Below are 23,862 nucleotides of genomic sequence, written 5' to 3'. Positions count from 1 at the left end.
AAATAAAACAGTTCTCGAGTTTTACGAGATTTGCGTTTGGAAATAAGGGCTAGCTAGAGTAACCAACTTGATTCAACGAAAAAGAGTGTATTTGTACATGAAGTAGTCTGATTATTAAACATGAAACAAAACCGTCTTGTGTGCAACTCTATCCTGAGTTTATTCAGTTTTGGACTGCTACATGCAGTGCTAGGGGAATGTTCCATGGACACCGGAAGCTGAAGGCTTACTTGGTGGCTGGTGGCTTACATTCATTCGCTCCCTTGCGCCCAGGCACCCCAACCTTTACTCGCAAAAATCCGTGCAAGCATAAAGTCTAGCATTCTAGCATAGCATCTGGGCACAATAACTCCCTGCCACTACTTTACTTGGGTAGTGAAAACCTGCCCAGGAAGGGGCCTCTTTTGAGGAAGTTGATGGCCTGGATATGGAATTCCAAGACTGCTTTCTGCACAAATACATTTTAATAAACAGCATTGGACAGCCTGCAAATATAATGCATGTTCAAAAATCAGCACTGACAAAAAATAGTGCACTGACGGGAGTGCGTCAACCTAAAAACATGCAGAATGATTGCCGGGAATCATACCTCCCTGCTCCATCCCTCACGGTACAGCCACTGCCTAGCACTTATCCAGGGCCAGTATATGTCCGTCTCGCCCCCCAGCATCCATACCCTACCCTTGAGGCCTTCAGAGGCAGGTTCTGCTCCTGGCTGCCGTCCAGCGAGAAACCCAAGGGCGAGTCCTCGCTCATAGCAACGCTGATACAATTCACGGTGATCATTTTCGAGTGAGGTGATGCTGTGCACCAAGCTGCCTGGAAGATGAGAGTTTGCACAAGTTGGATGCGTGCGGCCACCCTCTGAGTTCTGCCTGTGAGCTGTGGCGGGTGTGAGAAACCTGAAAGTATCTCCTGAGTAAACCTTGAGAATCCCTTATTCTGGAGGCCAGGGAACCCTGTTGGTGGACGAACATGGCAGGATCACCTGGGTAGGGGAGCCCAGGGTTATGCTCTGAGAAATGCCACAGGTGAGACGCAGTACTATGTGCGGAAGAAGGAGAGGAGGACGAGATCCTGGAGACCTTTGTAGGCTGTAACACATCTGTCCCCCTTCCTCACAATAAAACTCTCTTACTCGGATCCAACAAACCCTCTCAATATGACAAATCTCCTAGGAGCCCAAACCACGGTGCACGTGCAAACTATCTCTCCCAGAATCCCTATTTCCAGGTGTCCTATACGAATGCTCCCAGTCGTTCTCCTCCACATCCCTTTGATTATTATTTCCCGAACTCACAATCTGCTTTGACAAAACAACACCGTCCCCCCTATCCATTTCACAAACCCTACAAGACTCACCCTTCCGAATTCACCTACCCCCCTAGGACGAAGAATATGATTCCTCATGACACCCTTTCCCCATCCAACCGAGTAGGAAACTTAGAAACTCTACCCCCCCTTTTTCCGACATGTACACTAGAGTTGGTTACCCGACATGTCCCGATACAAGGGTCAGGCAGAGTCAGGCCATTGACAGGAACCACGCACACATGACGGCCCTTTCTCTTCCCGGCAGGGATAAAAGGTGGAGCACGAGAGCACATACTGAGCAAGGCCGAACGCATGAGGAGACAGCTACATGTAACCGGCAGTTCAAACGGAGAAGAAAGGCATTGAGACCTGGAAGGACAACAAAGGGGGAATCGCCCTTGCCCTTTTCAACTCAGACTCGCAAAGCCTCAGAAACGGAAAGCATAAAACCGGGAATTGCAGCTGTTGTGCGGAGCAGCAGATGTCAATGGTACACAGGGGCCTCCTGCTTTGATAACGCAGGCGGAGAGGCAAGCTGGCTACTGTGGTACTATCCTTGACTGCAGAGAACAAAGAAGCCAACGGGTTCAGCACAGTCGGTGAGTCGATAGAAGCTGATAGTAAACCAAACTGTGTTGAGCCCAAGGTTGCAAGTGGCAACATTTTGAACGAGAAAGAACTTATGTAAGTGTTTGAACTTTAAAGAAAGCCCAGTTGAGGTCCAGGTGCAGAGAGTTCCGGCGCCACATGGGCGCTCATTCGAAAGACTCTGACCGGGACCGGTTTATAAACTACAAAGACCAGAAGGCCCTAGTTGAGGGTGGTGTGAGGCGTCAGAGTGGTCCTATAAGGGTTATGTCAAACCCCTTATACAATCAAAAGTCTCTGACCCGTGGCCAGAGGAAAGCTAGGGGAAGGTAACCCTGCTTTCCGATAAGATTCTGAACAGTGGAATAAGGCAAGAGTGACCCCAACAGAGGGATGCCGAAAGAAAGCTAGGAGAAGGAAAACCCTGCTTTCTGATGAAAATGAGCAATACACGAACTGTGTTAGAAATGCATGAACTGTGTTAAAGAAAGGCCGTAGTGAGCCCGATGGAGGGAGGCCCATTGATCCTAGGGGCGAAGAGCAATCAACCAAGGTGCAAGACCACCGAGAGAACTTTTATTTGTTAGATTATGAATAAAAAATATTACACCCGTGAACAGTGTGCCGACAAGAGTCATAGCTTGCTCCCATCTTAGAGTTAGTTTTAAATTTGGCGTTGATCTCACCCATTAAAAAGGTCAATAAACACCCTTGAACTGTGATCACTTGTGTCTGTCTTTACTGTTGCCACCATGAGTTCCTTACACGGGACACTAGAGCTCCCGCCACTGCCCGTGACTCTTAGGTTTAGAGCTCACCTGTGGTTTGCTGGTGTTTTTGCTCTTAGTGTCGTGCAAGTAGGGACGGTCCGCTCTGGTGGCCAGGACTCGCTAAAGTGAAACAGGGTGAACCAGCCACCATAGAGGCCGGTCCCCCAAGGAGGAAAACCCCTCATATGGGGAAAAAAACCTGACTGGATACTGGAGTAGCTGAAGGTCCGGACTGATGAGAAGAGGAGCAGCAGAGAACTTGAGGTTACTCGCAGGATAGACTAGATGGAGAGAAGGCACAGGGACAGAATGCTGCACAGAAGTACCCAGCAAGTAGGTAAGAGGAGTGGTAGAAAAAGAAGGAACAGAATCAAAGCAAGCAGCGCTCTGATAAGGCACCAGAAGGAATAGGGCAGGACTGTAAACAGGGAAGCAATAGCAGTCTATAGCAACAAGCGTTTAGGATGAAAAAAAGTTGCAACACGGTGGGCAAGCCCCTACTTCCGTTGCATAGAACGTACGGACAAAACATCTGCACGGACAAAACATCTGCACGTAGTGGTGTAAAGTTCCAGACCGGGAGTGCATGCGCACAGGGATTTCTTTTAAAGGAAGCCTGAAATTTGTATTACCTTTTGTTTAATGGCAGCTATTTCCCAACCAGTGAACGCTTATCAGCAAAGTTCAACCAGGGTTCTTCAGTCCTGTGGCTGCTAATGCCTGGCCTGAGGAAAGCAGTGCAAATGGCTGCAGTTTATACAGAGGAGGCAGGGCGATGGGGGACAGACAAGCCATCCCACACAGGCCCCGAGAAGGGAGGCCAGCCTCAGCCTCTGTCTCCAAAAAAGATCACTCCGCGGCTCCAGCATTGAAAGTCATAAAGACACGTGACATATGACTTCTATCCCTGATTGGGAGAAAATACGTTAAAAAAGCCACTATTTAATTACATCCGCGTAGTACAACAGGAAATACACTTAGTGCGTTCGTATTTTTATCCAACAGCATTTCCAGTTGTCACGTCAACCATAAAGACTGCTTCTTGGCAACCCTTTCTCCTCTTTAGCAATGGTGTTGGTGATATTTTGCATGGCATCAATACGCAGGGAGTCTGTTTCTATTTTGTGACAGTCCATAAGACCTGAAGAAGACGGTGGGTGGCTGAAAGCAGAGGACAGCAGACATAGAAATGTTCCATGTATGTAAGAAGGCTAAGTAGGAGCAGGTGACTGACATCTCAGGCATCAAAATAAAGATTTGATGAGGAACTAAAAGAAGCTCCTGGGTATTGGGCATCACTCAGTAAGCAGCAGCTACTCTCCGGGGAAATGCTGAAGTAGTCCATACCATGCCCCAAATCTATCTTCCACTTAAGATGCAAAGTTTAGGTTTGTGTCCTTTATACGTGACCCATCATGCTTTAAAGTTCTTCATATTGTGCCATAATGAATGGTTATTTATAAATGTTCCCAAACACAGAAGTGTTAATGTTCACTTAGGTACGTTGGTATTGCACCAGTTGGCCTTGGAAGTCAAAAGTAGCTCCTTGTAGCTGCCATTGGCAAGATAACCTTCTAGGTTAAAAAAAAGGTACTTAACATCTCACAGCTTCCAGCCATTTCAATCCATGCATCCTGACAGCCATCAAGGCGTGAAGCCATATCAAAAATGACTGCCCGGAAGGCTAGTGTCCTGACTGGTTGATAGGATGTCAACAATTCCAATTATATAAATATAGAATATTAAATATAATCAAAAAAATAAAAGAGGCCTACTGTTAGATAAATATTTATATGTCTGTTTTCTCCAAGCTAGTTCATTCCATGAAAGAAGAAAAACAATGATTTTGACTTCTGTTTATCTTGTAAAAGTATTGTACAAAATATCACACTTACCTGCCCTAAGCAATCCACGATTCGTGCGCAAAGAAGTGCTCCAGGCAAGTCAAAGTAATTGTCGTAAAAGTAATATTTAGCTATGGAAAGGACGAGAAGGAAACATGTTGTTAATTTACACAACTCTTCGTGCAAGTATGTTATTACAAACTGATGATAACGTTTAAGTGATAAGTATAGTATTTACGGGGTGGAGGTATAGGGTTTCTTAATCCCAGGCACTTTCCTAGAACTCGTAGAAAAACAAAGCCAGAAGACACCCTTTTTCTGACAAATTTCAGAAAAGATGCAGCCGGTTTAATTGGATTGAGATTAGTCTAACCTGGGCCTAAGCCGTCCAGATAACTGGTGAGCAACTGAGATGTTACGGATTTTATGAAATATAATGGAACTCGAGCAAAAGCAATGGTGTGAAAGTGGCACTGGCCTAAATATTTTGTTTTGGAAAACATGGTGTGCCCAATTCACAAAGAAATCCATTTGCACATGCAAAGTACAATAGGCAAGTTGCGCCTCTGCCCACACACAAACTGCACACAAATGTTGATTCACAAAGTGTCCTATTTACACCATATGCAATTTCACCTATTGCTCATTGTGTACACAAAAAGGCCTGATTCACACAATGAGAAGTCACCAGCCGCAGCATGGGAAGGAGAAATAGTGAAAAACATGTGTTTAAACATTTTTATGGTGAAATTGATGTAAAGCTGTAATGTAAGTGAACCACTTTTGGAGAAAAATGGTACACACAAAATTACATTTGCCCCAGCTATGATGAGGGCTACTGCCTTATTTTGGGGACTTCTAGTGGCAGGCCTCAGGGGGCAAGGTGCCTACCTGAGCCTGTTGATGATGGGTCCAAGGGTGGCATTGTAAGGATCCGTTGTCACCTTTATTTAGCCCCCTCGAGCAGGTATGGGGCTTTCCCTTGAACATGAGAGAGCCACTAGCTCTCTAAATCTTAAAGGCCTGGCTAAAACTGTGCAAGTTGCCTTTTCCAAGACATATATATATCAACCCCCTGGCAATACCCGCCACACACACAGAAACCTAGCAATGGCTTTATTTCTCTCTCGAGTAGCTGGCGCGGCTCAGAAAACCTACCTGCAAGAGAAAAGCTGCAGTCGATCCACTCACAGAAGCTGGCGAACGTGCGCATGCGTAAATACGATATAGCAGTCATCCCACCGTGAAATCACCTGCTATTATGAACCGGCCAATCAGCCATCAGACTTCTTATCAATATTCAGGTGCGCCCAATTATGAGGAGCCCAACCCCAGGGAAGGTGACAGTGGGGTATAAAAGCCTGCAAAGGGGAAGGCAGATGGAGTGTCCAGGATGAGGTGAGAGCTGTCTTCAGAATGGGTTGGTGGTTTCAAGGAAAGGGAAGTGGAAGGGATTGGAGACAGAAAGGAGCCAGTGGAAGTCATTGGAGGCAGAAGGGAGAAAGTGGTGGAGATTTGAGGGAAGATTGGGAGAATAGGAGGATGAAAGAAACATCACAAGGTCTAGGAGGAGAAAGGGGATGAAAGGAGGAAAGAAACATCCCAAGGTGATAGGAGAAGAAAATGTTGGGGGGAAACATTAGGCGGTGACAAAAGGGAGAACGAGCTGGTAGGAGGAGAGGGGAAGGTTGGAAGAGGAGATGGAACCAGGAGGTAGGATATGAGGAGGAGGAGGAGGAGGAGGAGGAAGAAGGAAGACATCAGGTGGTGACAGGAGGAAAGATGCAAGTGGTTGGCGGTCGTCAACTGGAGGAAGTGGAGGAGGAAGGAGGAACTAGTATGATACAAAAGAGTCAAGTCAGAGCAGCAACGCATAAAAGGGGCAAGTACAACCCAAAACAGGAGGAAGGGCGAGCCCAGATCAGAAGGGGCAAAGCCATCAGCAGGACCAAAGCTATTTAAATCTTTACCTGAGAGGACTGAATCTCACGGTGCCGCCATGGAGAGACTGTGCGTATCGAAAAAAGGGCATTTTCTGTAACTGTTCCATTTGTAAAAGAGAAGTTTTCATTTGAAAATTGTCCAGTTTATTGGTTGGATAAAAGGTTTCCTGCCCCAGCGATTACCGAGTAACGCTTAGCTTTCCTTTCATCTGGCACCTTAATGACAGCAACACAACTTTATTTCAAATACCTTGTTCCCCACTCTCCATAAACGGGGTAATGCATCCCCCCCCCCCCCCGCTTAGGCAGACCTATCCGGCTTCATAGGCTTTCAAAGATGTTGCAATTTCTGACAAAATGGAGACATCAACATATTGTGGCTATGCTTGCACAATTAAATAAAGCATTCTGTGCATTTTAATGTTTGATTGATCTCATCCCTTTCTGCTACACGCAGGGAGTCTGATGTGTGCTTAACAAGCTGATAAGGAGACTAATAAAATAAAATCAGGAGTCTGCTACCGTTTTCCGTCTCTGTGCCCTTTGTCCTTTAACTACTGAATTGGAGGTCTTGACCTGCTGCTGCTGCCGAACACAGGCGTATAAGAACCAATAGCCTTAGTCGAGCCGCAGTTTTTACACCAACCCCCCTTGCGACTCTGCCTCCATGTGTGTGCCTCTCTTGACACCCGCACTGTTTCTCTCAGCAGCCCTGTGTGGCTCACTATGTGCCCCATCATCAATGTGCCTCTTGCCATCCCTCCCTCCACCAAATACTTCTGTTTTTGGTTTCCAATTCTTTCATTCACTCTGAAACAGCATGCACCCACTATCTCACACAGCCTCTCACAGGCACACATGATCTCGCACACTATTATAGGTATCCACTACCTCACACACCAAACTCACACGCCCTATCATAGGCACACCCTCAAACACACACCCTCAAACACACACCTACACACACACCTACACACACACACCTACACACCTTCTCTCTCTCTCTCTCTCTCTCTCTCTCTCTCTCTCTCTCTCTCACAGATTACAATGATTTTACACAGCCTCTCAGAGGCAGCCAGTATCTTACACCCTCAAACTCACACATCCACCTAGAGGGCCCCATGAGCTCCTGAACCATCTCAAAGCCATGCTCAAACTCACGCACTCTCTCACAGCACTCCCACAGTAATGCACACATTGCTCCATCCTTTCACAGGCACCCACTCTTACCCTTGCAAGCACCCTCTCACACCCACTCTCTCAAATACTTCTACATCTTGACCCTGGCCACCTTACCTTGCAACCCTTAACCTACCTTGTACCATCCTGGTCCAATTGCGCAGCTCCTAGCATATAGCTATATAATTACACATATAAAGACCGGCCTTTTGAGTTGCCACAGATTTGTGGAGCATATCACTGTTTTATGAATATGTGCAGAAAAGGCAAAGCAGGGAGCAGTTACTTGCCGATTCTCTGTTTGAATGTATACGTTTCAGAGCTGGTGGGGTTTCTAAATTGCTTGAGGTCCAAGTGGCTGCAGTGCCTCGGAGCATTACTTCTGATTTGTTGCACTTGCCCATGATAGTTATAATTCCCAAGGTTTCACACTGCTTGGAAAAATCTGTCCTCTTCAGGAGAGAAAATTGGCATTCTCGTGCAGCTCTGGTGCCCACTCCCGCAACAGGCTACATGGAAAGCCCACACCATTACCCACTCCCAACTACTTCCTACTCACACTCCCAGACAAGACAGTGACATGGTAGAGGGAAAAGGTAGCTGGCACTAGAGGTTAGACAACTCAGTTACCATCAGAAAGCTTAGACGCTTTCTGGAAGCAGAAACTCTTTGAACATATAGTAGGGTGTTGTGAAGGCACTGCGTTGAGAGACAGGGCTTGCCCACATTTCCAGGGTTTGCGAGCCTGGGAACAACCATGAAGATTTAACCTCTCATCACCGTGACACTTGCCCAATAAGGCAAGGGGCAGGAACCTGGAGAGCATGAGTGTTCATGGGTAAGCCCACTTTCAAATGACACTGTTTTGGTGAGGGGCAGATGGGAACATTTAAATATGTGTGTGCTATACAAAAAAAGATGGTCAGCAAATAAAGAGAATTTCAGGGGCAGCTAGAATTTGTGGTACAGTCAGTGTAAAGGTGGACACTAAATATGGCCTAAAGGTACCAGAGTAGGTATAGGAATTGGTGGACTACGTGGAAATGGTGGGGCATTACTGTCTTCCAACCACCACATCTCTTTACGATACTGAAACACCTTATGAAATACTTTGTATTGGACTAGCTGAAACTATTATGCTCTGATGGTAACTCCATTAGCTCTCGCTGTCCCATAGGCTTTTCCGTCAGATGGTGGTCTCACGATAAATGAGCAACAAAGAAAAACACACAAAGAGCTGAACATCTCTTTTACATTACATTTTAAAAAGGGCAAGGGTTTCTACCACTTTAAACTCCATTGGCTGCAAGTATGAGTATGCAAAGAATTTAGTCGTGGATAGATCTAAAGGGCCATGAAATTGAAGGAAATAGACACTGAGAAAATGAAGGGTATGCTCACTCCTAGACCCCTTGGATCCTCTGAGCAGGTGGCCAGGGAAGGTCATCGCTATTGGATCCCGACCCTGGAGGCGGAGAAGCGAAGGAGGATCACCTTCCCTAGTGACAACAAACCCAACCCTTCCCCAACCTTTATGGGCTTTTATAAGATACCTCCCCTCATTTCTCCACAACTGACATTTGACCGTACTGAGACAAAGAATAGGCAACTAAGAGAAATGAAGACTGTGCTCTTTTACCACTCTAGTACAGGGTTGAGGAAGATGCCTGCTAATAGGCAAGTACCTATAACTGTGGCCAGGCAAGGCTGAGTAATCATCCACACCTGCAGGCAGGTGCATGCAGCCGAGAACCCGACAGTGCAGTGTGGAAGCTGGGACTCCCTGGAGCAGACTGGTAAATACAAAAGGGAGCCGTGCCGGAAAGCTGCCCCTTTCCTTTCTACTCAACATGCTCAATCCCCTCTGGGGAGGACCACCCCAGGAGTGTCTGAGGGGCAGGAATTGGAGCCCCGACACTAAAGGAAGAAAGCCGTGTGATTGTGCTGCAGCGCCAACTCCTAAAGCGACCAGTGAGTTTCTGATGATTGAGAAACCCGGTGTGGGCATGTGTGAACTTGAACATTTCCTGAATACTTTGTATCAGAGTGGTCACATGCTGCGGATTAGCATGTTTTTCAAAAGTCTCTGGTCAGTTAATTTGTAAATGATCAAACAAAGATGAAATATTTTGTATCGGAATTGTTGCGTGTAGCAAGAGACACGTTTTCGAAGGTCTCTGAACATTGAACTATTTAATTAAAGTGAAAGAAACAACTATTGAACTACAGAAAAAGGGAAAATGAACCCTAGGCAAGAGATATCATTATTGAATTCCAAACTGTACTAAAACCTTGTGATCAAACAGAATTGAAACAGTTGGAATCCAAAAAGAGGAAAGGAAGTTTCAATCCAGGCAAAACATCATATATTGAAGTACTAAAATGAATATAATTCCCAACAGACCTCAGTATGCTGAAATCTAATATGACCTTAAAGGAGCAGGCAAACAAAGGATACTGAAGCCTGGTTTACAGTGCCATTTTCAACCTGTGTGAAAGCTACAAATTATCTTAACAAATATTTGAAAATAACATTGATTGAACTTTGGAGAAAATTATATTTTGAGTTTCTTTTCTTTTGCACTGTGTCATTTGAAACTTGGGGAAGGGGACCCGGAGTCCTGCGTTGGGGAAGGAAACCCAGAGACCTGAAAAAAGACTGTAGTACCCTAAATCCAAGAAAGGGGATTCTGAGACGTTTTCTTTGCTGAACTATTTTATACTTGGGGAAGGGAGCTGAAAGGAAGCTGACAGCTGGAAGAGGCTCAGAACTTTGTGTTGGACACTGTTTATTTTGTTTGCTGACATCCCTACACAGTGTATATATTAGTTGCGAGTGCAAGATAGGTTTTGGACACAGACAGATTCCTAAATTGAACTCTTTCACTCAGACTTTCCTTAGTTTTATTTCGGTAGGGAAATCTCACCTTAGCATAGGGCAAGTTAGGCCTTTTTCCATCCTGACGTTAGTAGAATTGATTGTTTTTGAATTTGGAATCTGTTGTCTGTGTCCTTCTTCATGATGCCTTCACTACACATACTTAAATGCTGGGAAGCAGTTCTCGTTGCTGAAAAAAATTACCTTTCAAGCAGGGCCATGTTACTCCCCAATTTATTACACATTATGCGCAATGTTTCCAAACAAATAAACACAAGCCTAAGGAGTGCAACACAGTAAGAAAAATAAAGTAATGCTAATGTAGAGAAAATCCAAACTTTTGGCTTCAAAGGCACACAGTTTGAAAAAGAAAGGATATGCTTTTTCGCACCTTTCATGCGCAGTAAGGTTTTTCACCTGTACAGTGGTCTTCAATTTAAAATGTTTCAACCAGTCTTACTATTCTCCAAATACAATATGTGTTAGCATCTTCCTGGGAGCCACAGTCAAATAATTGCTTAAAGTGATTGAAATGCACAACCAGACAAAGATAAAGACCCTGAAAAGTGTGTTGAGATGTAATGCCCAAGTGAACATATAAAAACACCCTGAACCAGTGTGTTGGGACTTACACATTGTCAGAGCCTAGGTTAGTGCATGTTTTTGTAGCCTCCATGCTGTGCGGTTAGTATGGTTTGTATCCTTATATCTTTTTTCTGTAATGGTTTTTTGATAACTTTTAAAATGTGTCTTGGATGAGTTGGTGGCAGAGGATATATATCCACCCGGGTTTGTACTTTTTAATCATGCACTTTTGCATTTAGAGCAAAGCGGTTGTAAAGGTGGCAAGCACCCTTAGATGGCCGTGCCACAATGTTTTTGCTCGTCCTTTGGACATATTGTTCTTTGGTCTTCTTCCTGCCCTCTCGGAATTGCATATATTGGAAAACCCTTTCCCGTGGAAAGATGCTGCATTACAGGCTCATGGGTGGATTGCGTGTGAGCCCGAATGCGGGGGTTGAGACTGTCAGGTCCCAGTACACATCCTTGTGCCTGATTGTCTGTTGCTGTACAGATGCTGTGGCCAGAGGCTACCCATGATAGGATTGCCAATGCCAGTTAGAATGGTGCAGATCCTTGCCATTGGTGGGCTTAGGCAATCTTCCAGTCTACATCTTGGATAAAAGGAAGCTTTCTGCAACCATTCAACAAATCGTCGTTGGAGCCCAGATGCCAACGAAGAAGAGCAGTCCCCTGATGACAACTCCTGTAGCTGAAGACAAGCATCGACTTAAGTACTGCCCTGTCCTCTGACATAACCTCAATAAGGCTGTCAATGGTACTTCGACCCCTTCGCTAGTGGAAACAACCAGAGGATTTGTGCCTTCCTAGCCTTCGGAAGCGTCCTTCAACCAACCGATGGACTGGCTAGCTCTCTCATGGGCTAACATGGAGGGAACTTTACTGGCTCCCGGGCAATCTCAGGATTTTATTCAAGATCCTGACCTTGGCACACAAATGTTTACATGGGCACACTCCTACTTACCTGAAAACGTGTCTTACTCCCCAATCTTTGGGAAGATCTACTAGATCTAACAACTCTTATCGTCTTATCTGACCAAGGATAAAAAGAAGTCAGGGTAGAGGTCATTCAATCGCAGTCCTGGCCACGTTAGCCTGGAACGACCTCCCAAGGAAATGTGCTCAGAGAAGAACCTTCTAATTTTTTTAAAAAAGCTCAAGACGCATTTGAGTAATAGACCAACATATCTATAATGACTTACCTTCTTTCTCTTCTACTTCCCTTTTGCTCCACCCTTTTACTTGGTTTTGTTGGCATTGTCAGTTGTCTGTCTTCATTATATGTGCGCCCTGATGCCTGCGGGCTACGGCGCATTATAAGCACAAAACATAAACAAACATGCTGTAGCCATCACCATTTCAGGTGCATCCTTGGATTGTGGAGGATCTTCAGCTCTTACTACAAGACGCCTGATTCTGCATTTTCAGCCTTCTTGAATCAACGGAAGGCATGCAGGACCTGCTCCCTTGTTCTTCCATTGAAGATTGCCTATCGCATCCTGACCGCTTTGACTCCCGCTTCAATCCGTCTTGTTCAGATCTCAGAGGTCTCCTGAGGTCACCTACTTCACAGAAGTCTTCATCTTCTCTTTGTTTGGGGGTTTTGACGATTCCCAGGATGTCATCACTGCTTCCATGGGGGAAGACCCTTCCCATGAGGCCAGGGAGGTGAGCCCGCTACCCGATAGTCCCCCTGGTGGTGGTACTCAGCGGGTGGATCGCATGGGGAGGGAAACCCCCTACAGGACAAGGGATGACACTTTGGGAGAAATGCAGAATAGTTCCCCTACAACCCATCCTCTCTCACAGTGTTATCGTGCACAGGACACAATAACCCCACACACTTCCATGTATATCTACAGAATAGAAAACATCACTTCCCCAAGAAATACTGAGACAAGGAAAAACAACGAGTACAGGGATGACTGTAACACTGTGACGGGGAAGATGTGCAGTGTAATGTGTGACCAGTTCCTTAGACTTTTAGTTGAGGCAGCGAACCCCCTCTTAATGTTATAGACAGGTTTCTACACTTTTCTGTTAAAATAAAAGTCCATAGCAACCACTAAAACATCTTTGTGTCGGTCTAATACTTCTGCACCCTTACAGTGTTCAGCTCGAAGGTGTCTGGGACCAATTTCTAAGCACTGCGACTGACTGAACTAAATCCGAAAGTGACCTCTGCACCCTCGACTCCTAGGCCTCATTCGACGGTACCAAGCACAGAAGAATGTGTCCCCAACGGATTCTGGAACCTCAGCAGTGGTCTCTGGAATAATTGGAGTCACGGGGCAACATACCTGTTCCTTTCACCCCTGTTCTCCATAGGGTTACATGGACAACAAGTCCTGTCCTGAACTACTCTTTTCTGACTTTGATCGGTGAAGGTCTGGTCAAGGACCGCTCCCTAGGCCTATCCGAATGAATGGGATTGAGTTAGTTTACTTACCTGAACTTTCCTTACCTTTTTGACTTTTGTATCATAACACCTGGCATCGTCCAATCTCTTATTAAACCTACCTGGAAAAGAATAACTTTCGGACTGATGGCATAAGGCACAAGGCAAAAACAAAGAGGTGATGGCTGGAAGGTTTAGAATGAATCTTAACCACTGGCATTGCTCTGGGCAACCCTCCAGACCACCGTTCTTCGCCTGCCAAGCCATTACAGAAGGGGAAAGACCATATGCAAATCAGGCTTGGCCCCACCTCAAAAGGGGCAGTCCAGCCTGAACTGCTAGGTCACATCCCTTCTGCACGAGACCACAAGCATCCCCAAACATGTTTCGCCCTTGTTGGGGCTCATCAGTGAGGAGTAGCTTGGGTCTCTAGGCCCAGCAAGCACGGGACCCACGTCTGGGCATACCCGTCCCACTCGGGGTGACAAAGCAAAAGCAAAGAGGTGATGGCTTGACGGTTTAGAAAGAATCTTAACCACTGGCATTGCTCTGGGCAACCCTCCAGACCACCGTTCTTTGCCTGCCAAGCCATTACAGAAGGGGAAAGACCATATGCAAATCAGGCTTGGCCCCACCCCAAAAGGGGCAGTCCAGCCCGAACTGCTAGGTCACATCCCTTCTGCATGAGACCACAAGCATCCCCAAACATGTTACGCCCTTGTTGGGGCTCATCAGAGAGGAGTAGCTTGGGTCTCTAGGCCCAGCAGGCACGGGACCCACGTCTGGGCATACCCGTCCCACTCGGGGTGACAAAGCAAAAACAAAGAGGTGATGGCTGGAAGGTTTAGAATGAATCTTAACCACTGGCATTGCTCTGGGCAACCCTCCAGACCACAGTCTTCGCCTGCCAAGCCATTACAGAAGGGGAAAGACCATATGCAAATCAGGCTTGGCCCCACCCCAAAAGGGGCAGTCCAGCCCGAACTGCTAGGTCACATCCCTTCTGCACGAGACCACAAGCATCCCCAACATGTTTCGCCCTTGTTGGGGCTCATCAGTGAGGAGTAGCTTGGGTCTCTAGGCCCAGTAAGCACGGGACCCACGTCTGGGCATACCCGTCTCACTCGGGGTGACAAAGCAAAAACAAAGAGGCACAGCTCCTCCCTACTGATGAGGTCCAACCAGACCGAAACACGTGTCTGGGGATGCTGTTGGTACTCTTGTTCAGAGGCGAATTGCCTAGCATTTTGGTGCTGGACGGCCCCAGGGCAGGACAAAGACTGACATGTTTGGGATATTTCTTCTCTGTGAAAGATAGTGAGCTAAAGACTCTGAGTAAGTCTCTCGTAACCAGGACTAATGTCTGGCAGAGAGACTCCCAGGACCCCCCTTGTCAATTTGCATAAGGCACAAGGCCCCACATTATCTTAGGGTTGCACTCATTAGTGTTAGGGAAACTGTTCTGACATTATTCTATAGTGTATTTACTGAATGTCATGCATCTGAGTGCTTACCTGTGTTACACTGGTTTTGAATCAAATGCTTTCTTTCCTTTCTTAAGGATGAATATATATATGTTTTATAATACGTGTGTGACTAGACATTTTTACTTGCTTAATGTGCAATTTAAAGGCCTAATAAATCAATGTATATGTTTGTACTTACCTATCTAACTTGAATTCTTGGTGTTCTGTGTGGACTCATTTGAGCCCTAGACCACTCTCACACTCTCCTGAGTCTAAGCCTTACTGCTCTGCCACCTTACCTTGTTTGGGTTGGCTCGACCTCAGTGTCTCCCACTTGCCCATAATAGTTTGGCCTCCCAAAATCTACCACCACGGTAGATTTCTTTTAAATCCACCTTAAAATATTGCTGCTCAGCGCTGGGATAAGGTCTTTGACACTCAGTGTAGAGTCATTGGAGTGATCCCATAGTGCTTGATACACAGAACTGTAGGCTTTCAATGTTTTTGGGACTGTACAAGTTACATAACCTATATTACTGTATGGCGGAATACACTAGTACTACTCTTGCTATGCTGACGTTGAATGTTTGAAAGAATTGTGTGCAGGGTTTACCTACATCTGGCAACAAACAACTCAGTGCAGAAACTGATAGATCACTGAGAAGCTAGAAAAAAATGCTTTACCTGTTGCTAGTGGTGTAGAAGATGCTGGGACAGGGCCTAGCATTAGTAATTGTCCTGTTGTTCTGGATTGATTTTAGAAAAGAGGAGCTGAGGCTAAAAGAAATGGAGATGAAATACAACGTAGCAAAGATGGAGTCAGATAAGATTGAGAAAGAGAAGGACAGAGCGTTTGAGCTGGAGATGGCCAGACTGAATGGGTCTTAAGGCTTCTCCAAAGGGTCTGGGAAATGGTTCTGGTCCTCATCTAATCCTGGATTTTCTAAGGATCTGTCGAATGTTAATTGTCATGCGGGAAGGGAACACTGACACAATACAGGCCATTAGAAGTAGGGAGACTGACTCGCCCACTCTCGGTGAATCCCAGACACATGGGATAGCTAGACTTCCCAAGTTACATCCACTCCCACTTCATGGTCTCAGGTTACCTGTGGTGCGAGGGAGGCGTAAACAGTCCTTATTACGGGGCGGGCGCGCTGGTCGTCCTCATTGGGTTCCCCATTTTCATTGGCAACTTCCTTGGAGGTTGCCTACGGGCTGATCGCATTACTTCCTGGTTACGGGACGCTTTGCCGATCACGTGACCAGGGCTGCGTATAAAGCCAGCCATTTCAAACCACTCGTTGCTTCACAGCTGTTATCCTGCAACACTGTCCAGCGTCTCGTTTCAAGATCAAGTCTCACAGATTACTGACATCGGCTCTCGGACCACGGATTGCAACTTCTTACTCCTTGTATTTGTCTACACGAACTGCTATATCTCTGACCTTTGGAAAACAGATCACGGACTGCCTCTGCCTCATCCCTGGTTTTGTCTAACTGATCACAATCACCTGTTACTGACCTTTGGATTGTTTTGGGACTTATCTCCGCTTTGTCCCTTCAGTACTACTACGGTATACCAAGAACTACACACCTTCCACGACCCCTGCAGGTGTTGACGGTCGGCACTTCTATCTTGTGCCAGACTGCAGGAACTGATTGCGCGCCCCTTGCACCACAACCCTCGATCCCGAGTCATTCCCTGTTGGGTTTAGGTAAGCCTCTCTGGTAACTTACGTTGATTACTAATTGAAGTACTGTGATTGTTTGTGCTAACACTTACCTTCCCTCCAATAGCCCTGGGGTCTTCGGCGGCGCCTGGTTCCTGTGATACAACACCAACACCTGTGGCTTCAAGGCTTGCACAGTGAATTTACTTGCATTTCGCTGTGGGAAACTTGGAGACAGAGGCCCTAATACTCTTCACGACGCAGCAAGTCTGACAGACTGTGAAGCCGTTGGCTCGTGTTGAGTATGGAGGCCACAGCCGATGACCCTGTGGCTGCATTGGTGCAAGCTATCACAGTATTGAGGGCAGACATGGCGGCCGCTAATACGGGCATCCATCAACGTTTGGATTCTATCCAAAGTATACAAAACCTTTTGCCCGCTGATGAGGAATTCGGGGATGTCGTGGCAACACCCCCAGTGGTACAACCCATTGCACCCCCTGCTGCGCCTCAAATTCCTGTAGCCATGCCGACCCCGTTTCCACTAGCAGCCCCGGAGAGATTCCATGGGGATCCCAAGAGGTTCCGTACATTTCTTAACCAGTGTAAGCTCCATTTTCTATGTAGACCCTTGGCATTTCCCGATTCCACCACAAAGGCGGCATTCACCCTATCCCACCTGGCAGGTACCGCCGCAGCTTGGGCCAACCCTCTTCTCGAAAACAATAGCCCGGCTCTGTACGATTTCGACTTATTAGTGACAGAAATGACCCATGTATTTGATACACGACACAAGGCCCAGTCCCGAGATCTCGAACTCCTGGACCTAACTCAGGGAAGAGGTACCCTCATTGAATACATCACTAGATTCAATCAGCTGGCTGTTGAAACATCATGACCTGACTCAAAGAAGGCCGTGGTTTTCTATAGGGGACTTAGCAATTCCATGAAGGACGCTATGGCGGTTGTTCCTTCATTTCCCACACAGCATACCGACCTAGTAGATCTCGCCCAACAGATTGATGCACGACGCTCTGAATGCAAGAATGAGGCAGGGTTTTCTAATGCGGTTCAATCTTCCTTTCCCACTGACACAGGCACTGAGCCCATGCAAATAGGTGGAATCTGCAGTCCAATTTCACCAATAGAAAGGGAACGTCGGAGAACCGATAATGCTTGCTACTAGTGTGGCTTGAACGGACACTTTGTAAAGGCCTGTCCTCGACGCCCCAAACTAAAGAATCCGGTTTTTCGGAATGCTCGACCCTAGAACCGAGGGCAGGATCGAGTACCTCTTTTGTTGCCTCGGAATCAGTCCCTGCCTTTGGACGTATCAGACCAGTAGTAGTGCAAGCAACACTCAAACCCACACCAGATGTCACTCACACTGTTTCCATCATTATCGATTCAGGTGCCACCGGCAATTTTGTGGACATCAAGTTGGCGGAGTCTTTGAACCTCCCTTTGATTAATAAACAACAACCAGAACCTGTACAGGCAGTGGATGGCACCGCCTTGGTCTCTGGCCCCATCAGGCAGCAGACGGCTCCACTCACGATGAACATCCAGGATATCCACCAAGAAACCATTTCCTTTGACCTAATATCAATGCCCCAGTTTGGACTGATATTGGGTATCGCTTGGTTAAAAGAACACAACCCATTGATTGATTGGAAGTCTGGTCAAGTACACTTTGAGTCTGAGTTGTGTCAGAGCTTCTGCCTTACCGCACCTGAGAGTATTGATTCTCCATCGTTGGCATTAGGAGCCATTGCGCAGCTTACAATGAGAGATGACCTTGCTTCTCCCGCCGATCCACACCTAGTGGGGGCGATTACAATGGCCATTCCTACAGAGTATCAGGATTTTCAAGTGGTTTTTGATAACGGTTCTTCCGAAGTCCTTCCCCCGCACCGTCCCTATGACTGTCCTATTGATCTGGTTCCTGATTCTGCCATTCCCTCAAGTCGGATCTACTCATTGTCCCCATCTGAAGAGAATGATCTAAAGGAATACATTCAAAAAGCCTTAAAAATTGGTCACATACGCCCGTCCACCTCACCGGCGGCCAGCCCCATATTTTTTGTGCCCAAAAAGGAGGGTGATCTGCATCCTTGTGTGGATTACCGCCGCCTGAATAACATCACCATAAAGAATCGTTACCCAATCCCTTTGATCACCCCCTTATTGGATCGATTGACACACGCTACCATATTCACTAAGCTCGACCTCAGTGGGGCGTACAATCTAATCAAGATCCGCCGCGGAGACGAATGGAAGACTGTGTTCTGCACTCGTTATGGCTTGTTTGAGTACGTGGTCATGCCGTTCGGGCTCTGCAACGCCCCGGCCACGTTTCAAGGATTTATGAATTAAGTATTCCATGACCTGCTGGATGTATGTGTCGCTGTTTATCTCAATGACATTCTTATCTTTTCACAGACACCAAAAGGGCATGTGACACACGTCCGGGTGGTTTTGTCCCGTCTTCGCCAATATTCCCTCTTTGCCAAACCAGAGAAATGCCAGTTCCACACTGACAGTGTAGAGTTCCTAGGGTTTCACATCACTCCAAGCGGCCTAGCCATGAACCATTCTAAGGTCCGAGCAGTACTCGAGTGGCCTAAACCCCAGAACCTTAAGGCCCTACAATCATTTCTGGGATTCTCGAATTTCTATCGGCGGTTCATTCAAGGTTTCTCATCTCTTGTAGCACCGCTTACGGCCCTTACTAGTCCCAGTGTGCCTTTCATATGGTTGGACAACCACCAGGCGGCTTATAGTGCATTAAAATCCGCTTTCACTACTGCCCCTGTCCTGAAGCACCCGGATGCAGAACTTCTATTCATCGTGGAGGCCGATGCATCATCCTTTGCTCTTGGTGCTGTATTGTCCCAATATTGACCTTCATCTGGTCAACTCCACCCAGTGGCATTCCATTCTCGAAAATTCTCCCCTGCTGAGAATCATTACACAGTGACAGAAAAAGAGCTATTGGCCATTAAGGATGTCTTTCAAGTCTGGCGACATCATCTGCTAGGGGCAAAACACCAAATCACGGTTTTCACAGATCATCGGAATCTCCAGGATTTAGCTTCTCTTAAATGTCTCAATAGACGTCAGGTGCGGTGGCATTTATTCTTTACGGCTTATGACTTCCAAATCAAGCATCGGTCAGGTTTGTCTCATGGGAAAGCGGATGCTTTATCGAGATCCCCTGGGGGGGTTTCCTTACCTGTCTTCCCTGAACCCTACTAGACCAACATGTCATCTGTCTCTGTACACCACCACCCCCGCTTCTTTCGTCCATTTGCTCATGGGTCTCACAACACCCTGAACAAGTCTCCGAGTGGCATCCGGTGATACGGGACGGATTACCATTCATCCAAAACAGACTATTACTGCCCACAACGGACGCCCGTAACCTCGCCTTGGAGTGGTCCCATGACAGTGCTATAAATGGTCATCTGGGTCGGAAACGGACGCTGGCACTTCTCAGACGGTGGTGTTGGTGGCCGTCCATGACACGAGATGTCGATTGTTATGTCAATACATGTGCGATTTGTGCTCAATGTAAGCATCGCCGCGGCCGTCCAGCAGGGCTTTTACATCCACTACCCGTACCACCGAGGCCGTGGCATAGAATCACGATGGATATCGTAACAGACCTTCCACGCATTAAGGGTTTTGACACAATATGGGTGGTGGTGGACTCTTTTTCCAAGTTGGCACGCTTTGTACCCTGTTCTGGCATTCCCTTGGCCCCTGTATTGGCGTAATTATTCTTCAAATCCATTTTCTGTCTGTTTGGGTTACCTACTGTCATTATCTCGGATAGAGGGCCCCAGTTCACGTCTCGGTTCTGGCGGGCACTTACAGGTCTCCTGGGGATTGATTCCCGCTTTTCGTCAGCCTATCATCCGGAGACGGATGGCCAGACCGAGAGGGTGAACCAGACCATGGAGCAATATCTACGTTGCCTCATTCTGCAGCATCAACAGTCCTGGTTCAGTGTCATTCATCTTGCTGAGTTTCGCCTACAATAATGCACCACATTCATCCACCGGCTCCTCTCCTTTCTATGTTATGTATGGTCAGCACCCTCGCACTTTACCTATACCTGATTTCGCCCTTCCTGACAATCCAGCCGCTGTTGCCTGTGCACGTGATTTGGCCTCCGTCCATTTTCGGAAACTTACCCATCTTCGGGAAGCTCAGGTGTCCGCGAAGGTTGCTGCTGACAAGCGGAGGGTGGTGGCTCCTGCCTATTCTGTGGGGGATAGGGTGTGGCTTTCGTCTCAGCATCTCCGATTGCCTGGTTGTCGGAAGCTATTGCCTCGGTTTTTGGGCCCTTATAGGGTGGTCAAGGTGATCAATCCGGTGGCTTATCGTCTTGCAGTTCCCGCTTCCTGGCGCATCCACCCTGTGTTTCATACTTCCCTTTTGAAGCCCTGTCCTGCTCCTACCCGCCTTTGGGATTCCCTTGGTTCCGTTTCTGTGGTTGGGTCTGAGGAGTATGAGGTCGTAGGCATTTTGGGTTCCCGTTTTTTCAGGGGTGGTCTCCAATACCTGGTGGATTGGGTTGGTTTTGGCCCTGAGGAGCGTTATTGGGTTCCTGAGGGTGATGTACATGCCCCTCGCCTGGTCGTTCATTTCCACATGTCCCATCCTTCCTGCCCACGGGGTTGTGGGCCTTTAGGGGGGGCTCTGTCATGCAGGGAGGGGACACCGATACGATACAGGCCATTAGAAGTAGGGAGACTGACTCGCCCACTCTCGGTGAATCCCGGACACATGGGATAGCTAGACTTCCCAAGTTACATCCACACCCACTTCATGGTCTCAGGTTACCTGTGGTGCGAGGGAGGCATAAACAGTCCTTATTACGGGGCAGGGGCGCTGGTCGTCCTCATTGGGTTCCCTGTTTTCATTGGCAACTTCCTTGGAGGTTGCGTACGGGCTGATCGCATTACTTCCTGGTTACGGGACGCTTTGCCGATCACGTGGTTTGTTATCCGATCACGTGACCAGGGCTGCGTATAAAGCCGGCCATTTCAAACCACTCGTTGCTTCACAGCTGGTCTCCTGCAACACTGTCCAGTGTCTCGTTTCAAGATCAACTCTCACGGATTACTGACCTAGGCTCTCGGACCACGGATTGCAACTTCTTACTCCTTGGATTTGTCTACACAAACTGCTATATCTCTGACCTTTAGAAAACAGATCACGGACTGCCTCTGCCTCATCCCTGGTTTTGTCGAACTGATCACGATCACCTGTTACTGACTTTTGGATTGTTTTGGGACTTGTCTCCGCTTTGTCCCTTCAGTACTACTACGGTATACCAAGAACTACACACCTTCCACGACCCCTGCAGGTGTTGACGGTCGGCACTTCCATCTTGTGCCAGACTGCAGGAACTGATTGCGCGCCCCTTGCACCACAACCCTCGATCCCGAGTCATTCCCTGTTGGGTTTAGGTAAGCCTCTCTGGTATCTTACGTTGATTACTAATTGAAGTACTGTGATTGTTTGTGCTCACACTTACCTTCCCTCCAATAGCCCTGGGGTCTTCGGCGGCGCCTGGTTCCTGTGATACAACACCAACACCTGTGGCTTCAAGGCTTGCACTGAATTTACTTGTATTTCGCTGTGTGAAACTTGGAGACAGAGGCCCTAATACTCTTCACGACGCAGCAAGTCTGACATTTATGATGAGAAACTGACATTGCTTGGTTAACTGCATTTGAGTATGTTTGTGAGTTAAGAGAGGTGAATGCGTCTGACAAGATTGCTTGACTTGTCAGCAGACGTCTGCAGAATGGCAGCAGTGCTATACTCTGTGCATCACTGAGCCACTGTCACTCCAACAGATATTTTGAATGTGATAGTCGGGTGTTTATGTAGGTACACCCGCCTCCTGCCCATTAACTTGCATGTCTATGTGTGAAGTGCTTTCTGCAAACCAACTATTTGTGAAATAATGAGGATTTACACTACCGCATGACAGTGAAAAGATGGGGACCAGTCAGACATAGATTCCTGACTGGGTTGCAGTGCCAGTGTGCGCAGGGAATCTGTGGAAGAATGTCTAGAATTGACAAATGCTGGACAAATAGCCCATGAGCAGCACTGAGGGCTAGCAAGCAACACGCCCATATGGTAGGAGAATGGGTCAATGAATGCAGGGGTCAACAGCGAGAGGTGGATAATGGGCATCAGACACTAACCATGGAAGGCATTAGAAGATTTTCCAAGGAAAGTGGTGCATTTGAGAGCGCAGATGGGAAATAGAGAGGGGGTTGTGAGCATTACCTAAACTAGAGAGGACTTTGCAGGTGCCCACAATTCTGAAGAGAGAGAAATAGGGAGAATGCCAGGGCCAGGGTTGAGCTATTCAAGGGATACCCTGTAGAAGCAAGTAACAAAGTGATCAACCAGAGAAAAGCTGCATGCTGGAACTTGAAGGGAATTTTTCAGAGCCACTGCAGAAATGACTAAAAGGTGACATGGTGCATGGTGAATTTGAAGGCTCAAGAGCCAATAAGAAAATGAATGATAGGAGAAACAGTACATATGGGAACTATTTGTCAATGTTCCGAAGAAATTTGACAAAAGATTAAGACAGCAAGAGCTTTTGCTAACGTCTTTGGCCAATCAAGAGATGAAGTCTGGAGTTCCAAACCACATGACAACCCTATTCTATAATAAAAGGATTACAATGAGATGATCGAAAAAAAGAAAGAGACCGAATTCATTTTTGGTTGATTTTTATTTCAATAATGCATGGGGAGACCCCCTTACACCGCTCCACTTCCCCCTACCTTCACCTATTCCCTTAGCCCACCCCCAGCTATATATTAATACAAATGTACAAAAATCCTTAACAAATGAGATAATTTCTCATTAGGTAATGTTGCATTCGATTATTTCTGCGGATACCATCATAAAAGTGATGAACTTTACAACTTTTTCTGGCATCGTAATTATAAGCAATCGCCAGACAGTGCAAATTGTGCACACGTGGGACGATTTAGACATGCACACATTTGTATGCGACCAGTCGCAAACGTATTGATTCACTGTTTGTGAATCAGGTGTAATTCACAGCAGCCACAATTATGTAAATGTTTCCAGCTTCAAAATTGCTTTGCTAATCGGCTCCATAGATGGGCAGCGAAGCCTGTCAGGAGAGCAGAGAGCATTATTATACGGCATCATTATTAT

General features: G+C 46.8%; 1 protein-coding gene across 1 annotated transcript in view; it reads right to left on the bottom strand.

The window, feature by feature from the left end:
* Positions 1–23,862, bottom strand: part of NT5DC1 (5'-nucleotidase domain containing 1) — a 1,710,051-nt gene that overhangs the window by 1,497,256 nt on the left and 188,933 nt on the right. Inside the window, exon 5 of the mRNA XM_069607866.1 lies at positions 4,568–4,647. Coding sequence (XP_069463967.1) covers positions 4,568–4,647 — 80 coding nt within the window. The remainder of the gene's footprint in view (positions 1–4,567; positions 4,648–23,862) is intronic.

Source organism: Ambystoma mexicanum, chromosome 4q, assembly GCF_040938575.1.
Source record: "Ambystoma mexicanum isolate Mex_15411 chromosome 4q, UKY_AmexF1_1, whole genome shotgun sequence".
NCBI classification, from domain to species: Eukaryota; Metazoa; Chordata; class Amphibia; order Caudata; family Ambystomatidae; genus Ambystoma; species Ambystoma mexicanum.
Note: the sequence above shows the minus strand (reverse complement) of the source record. Positions and strands in the feature narration are given on the sequence as shown.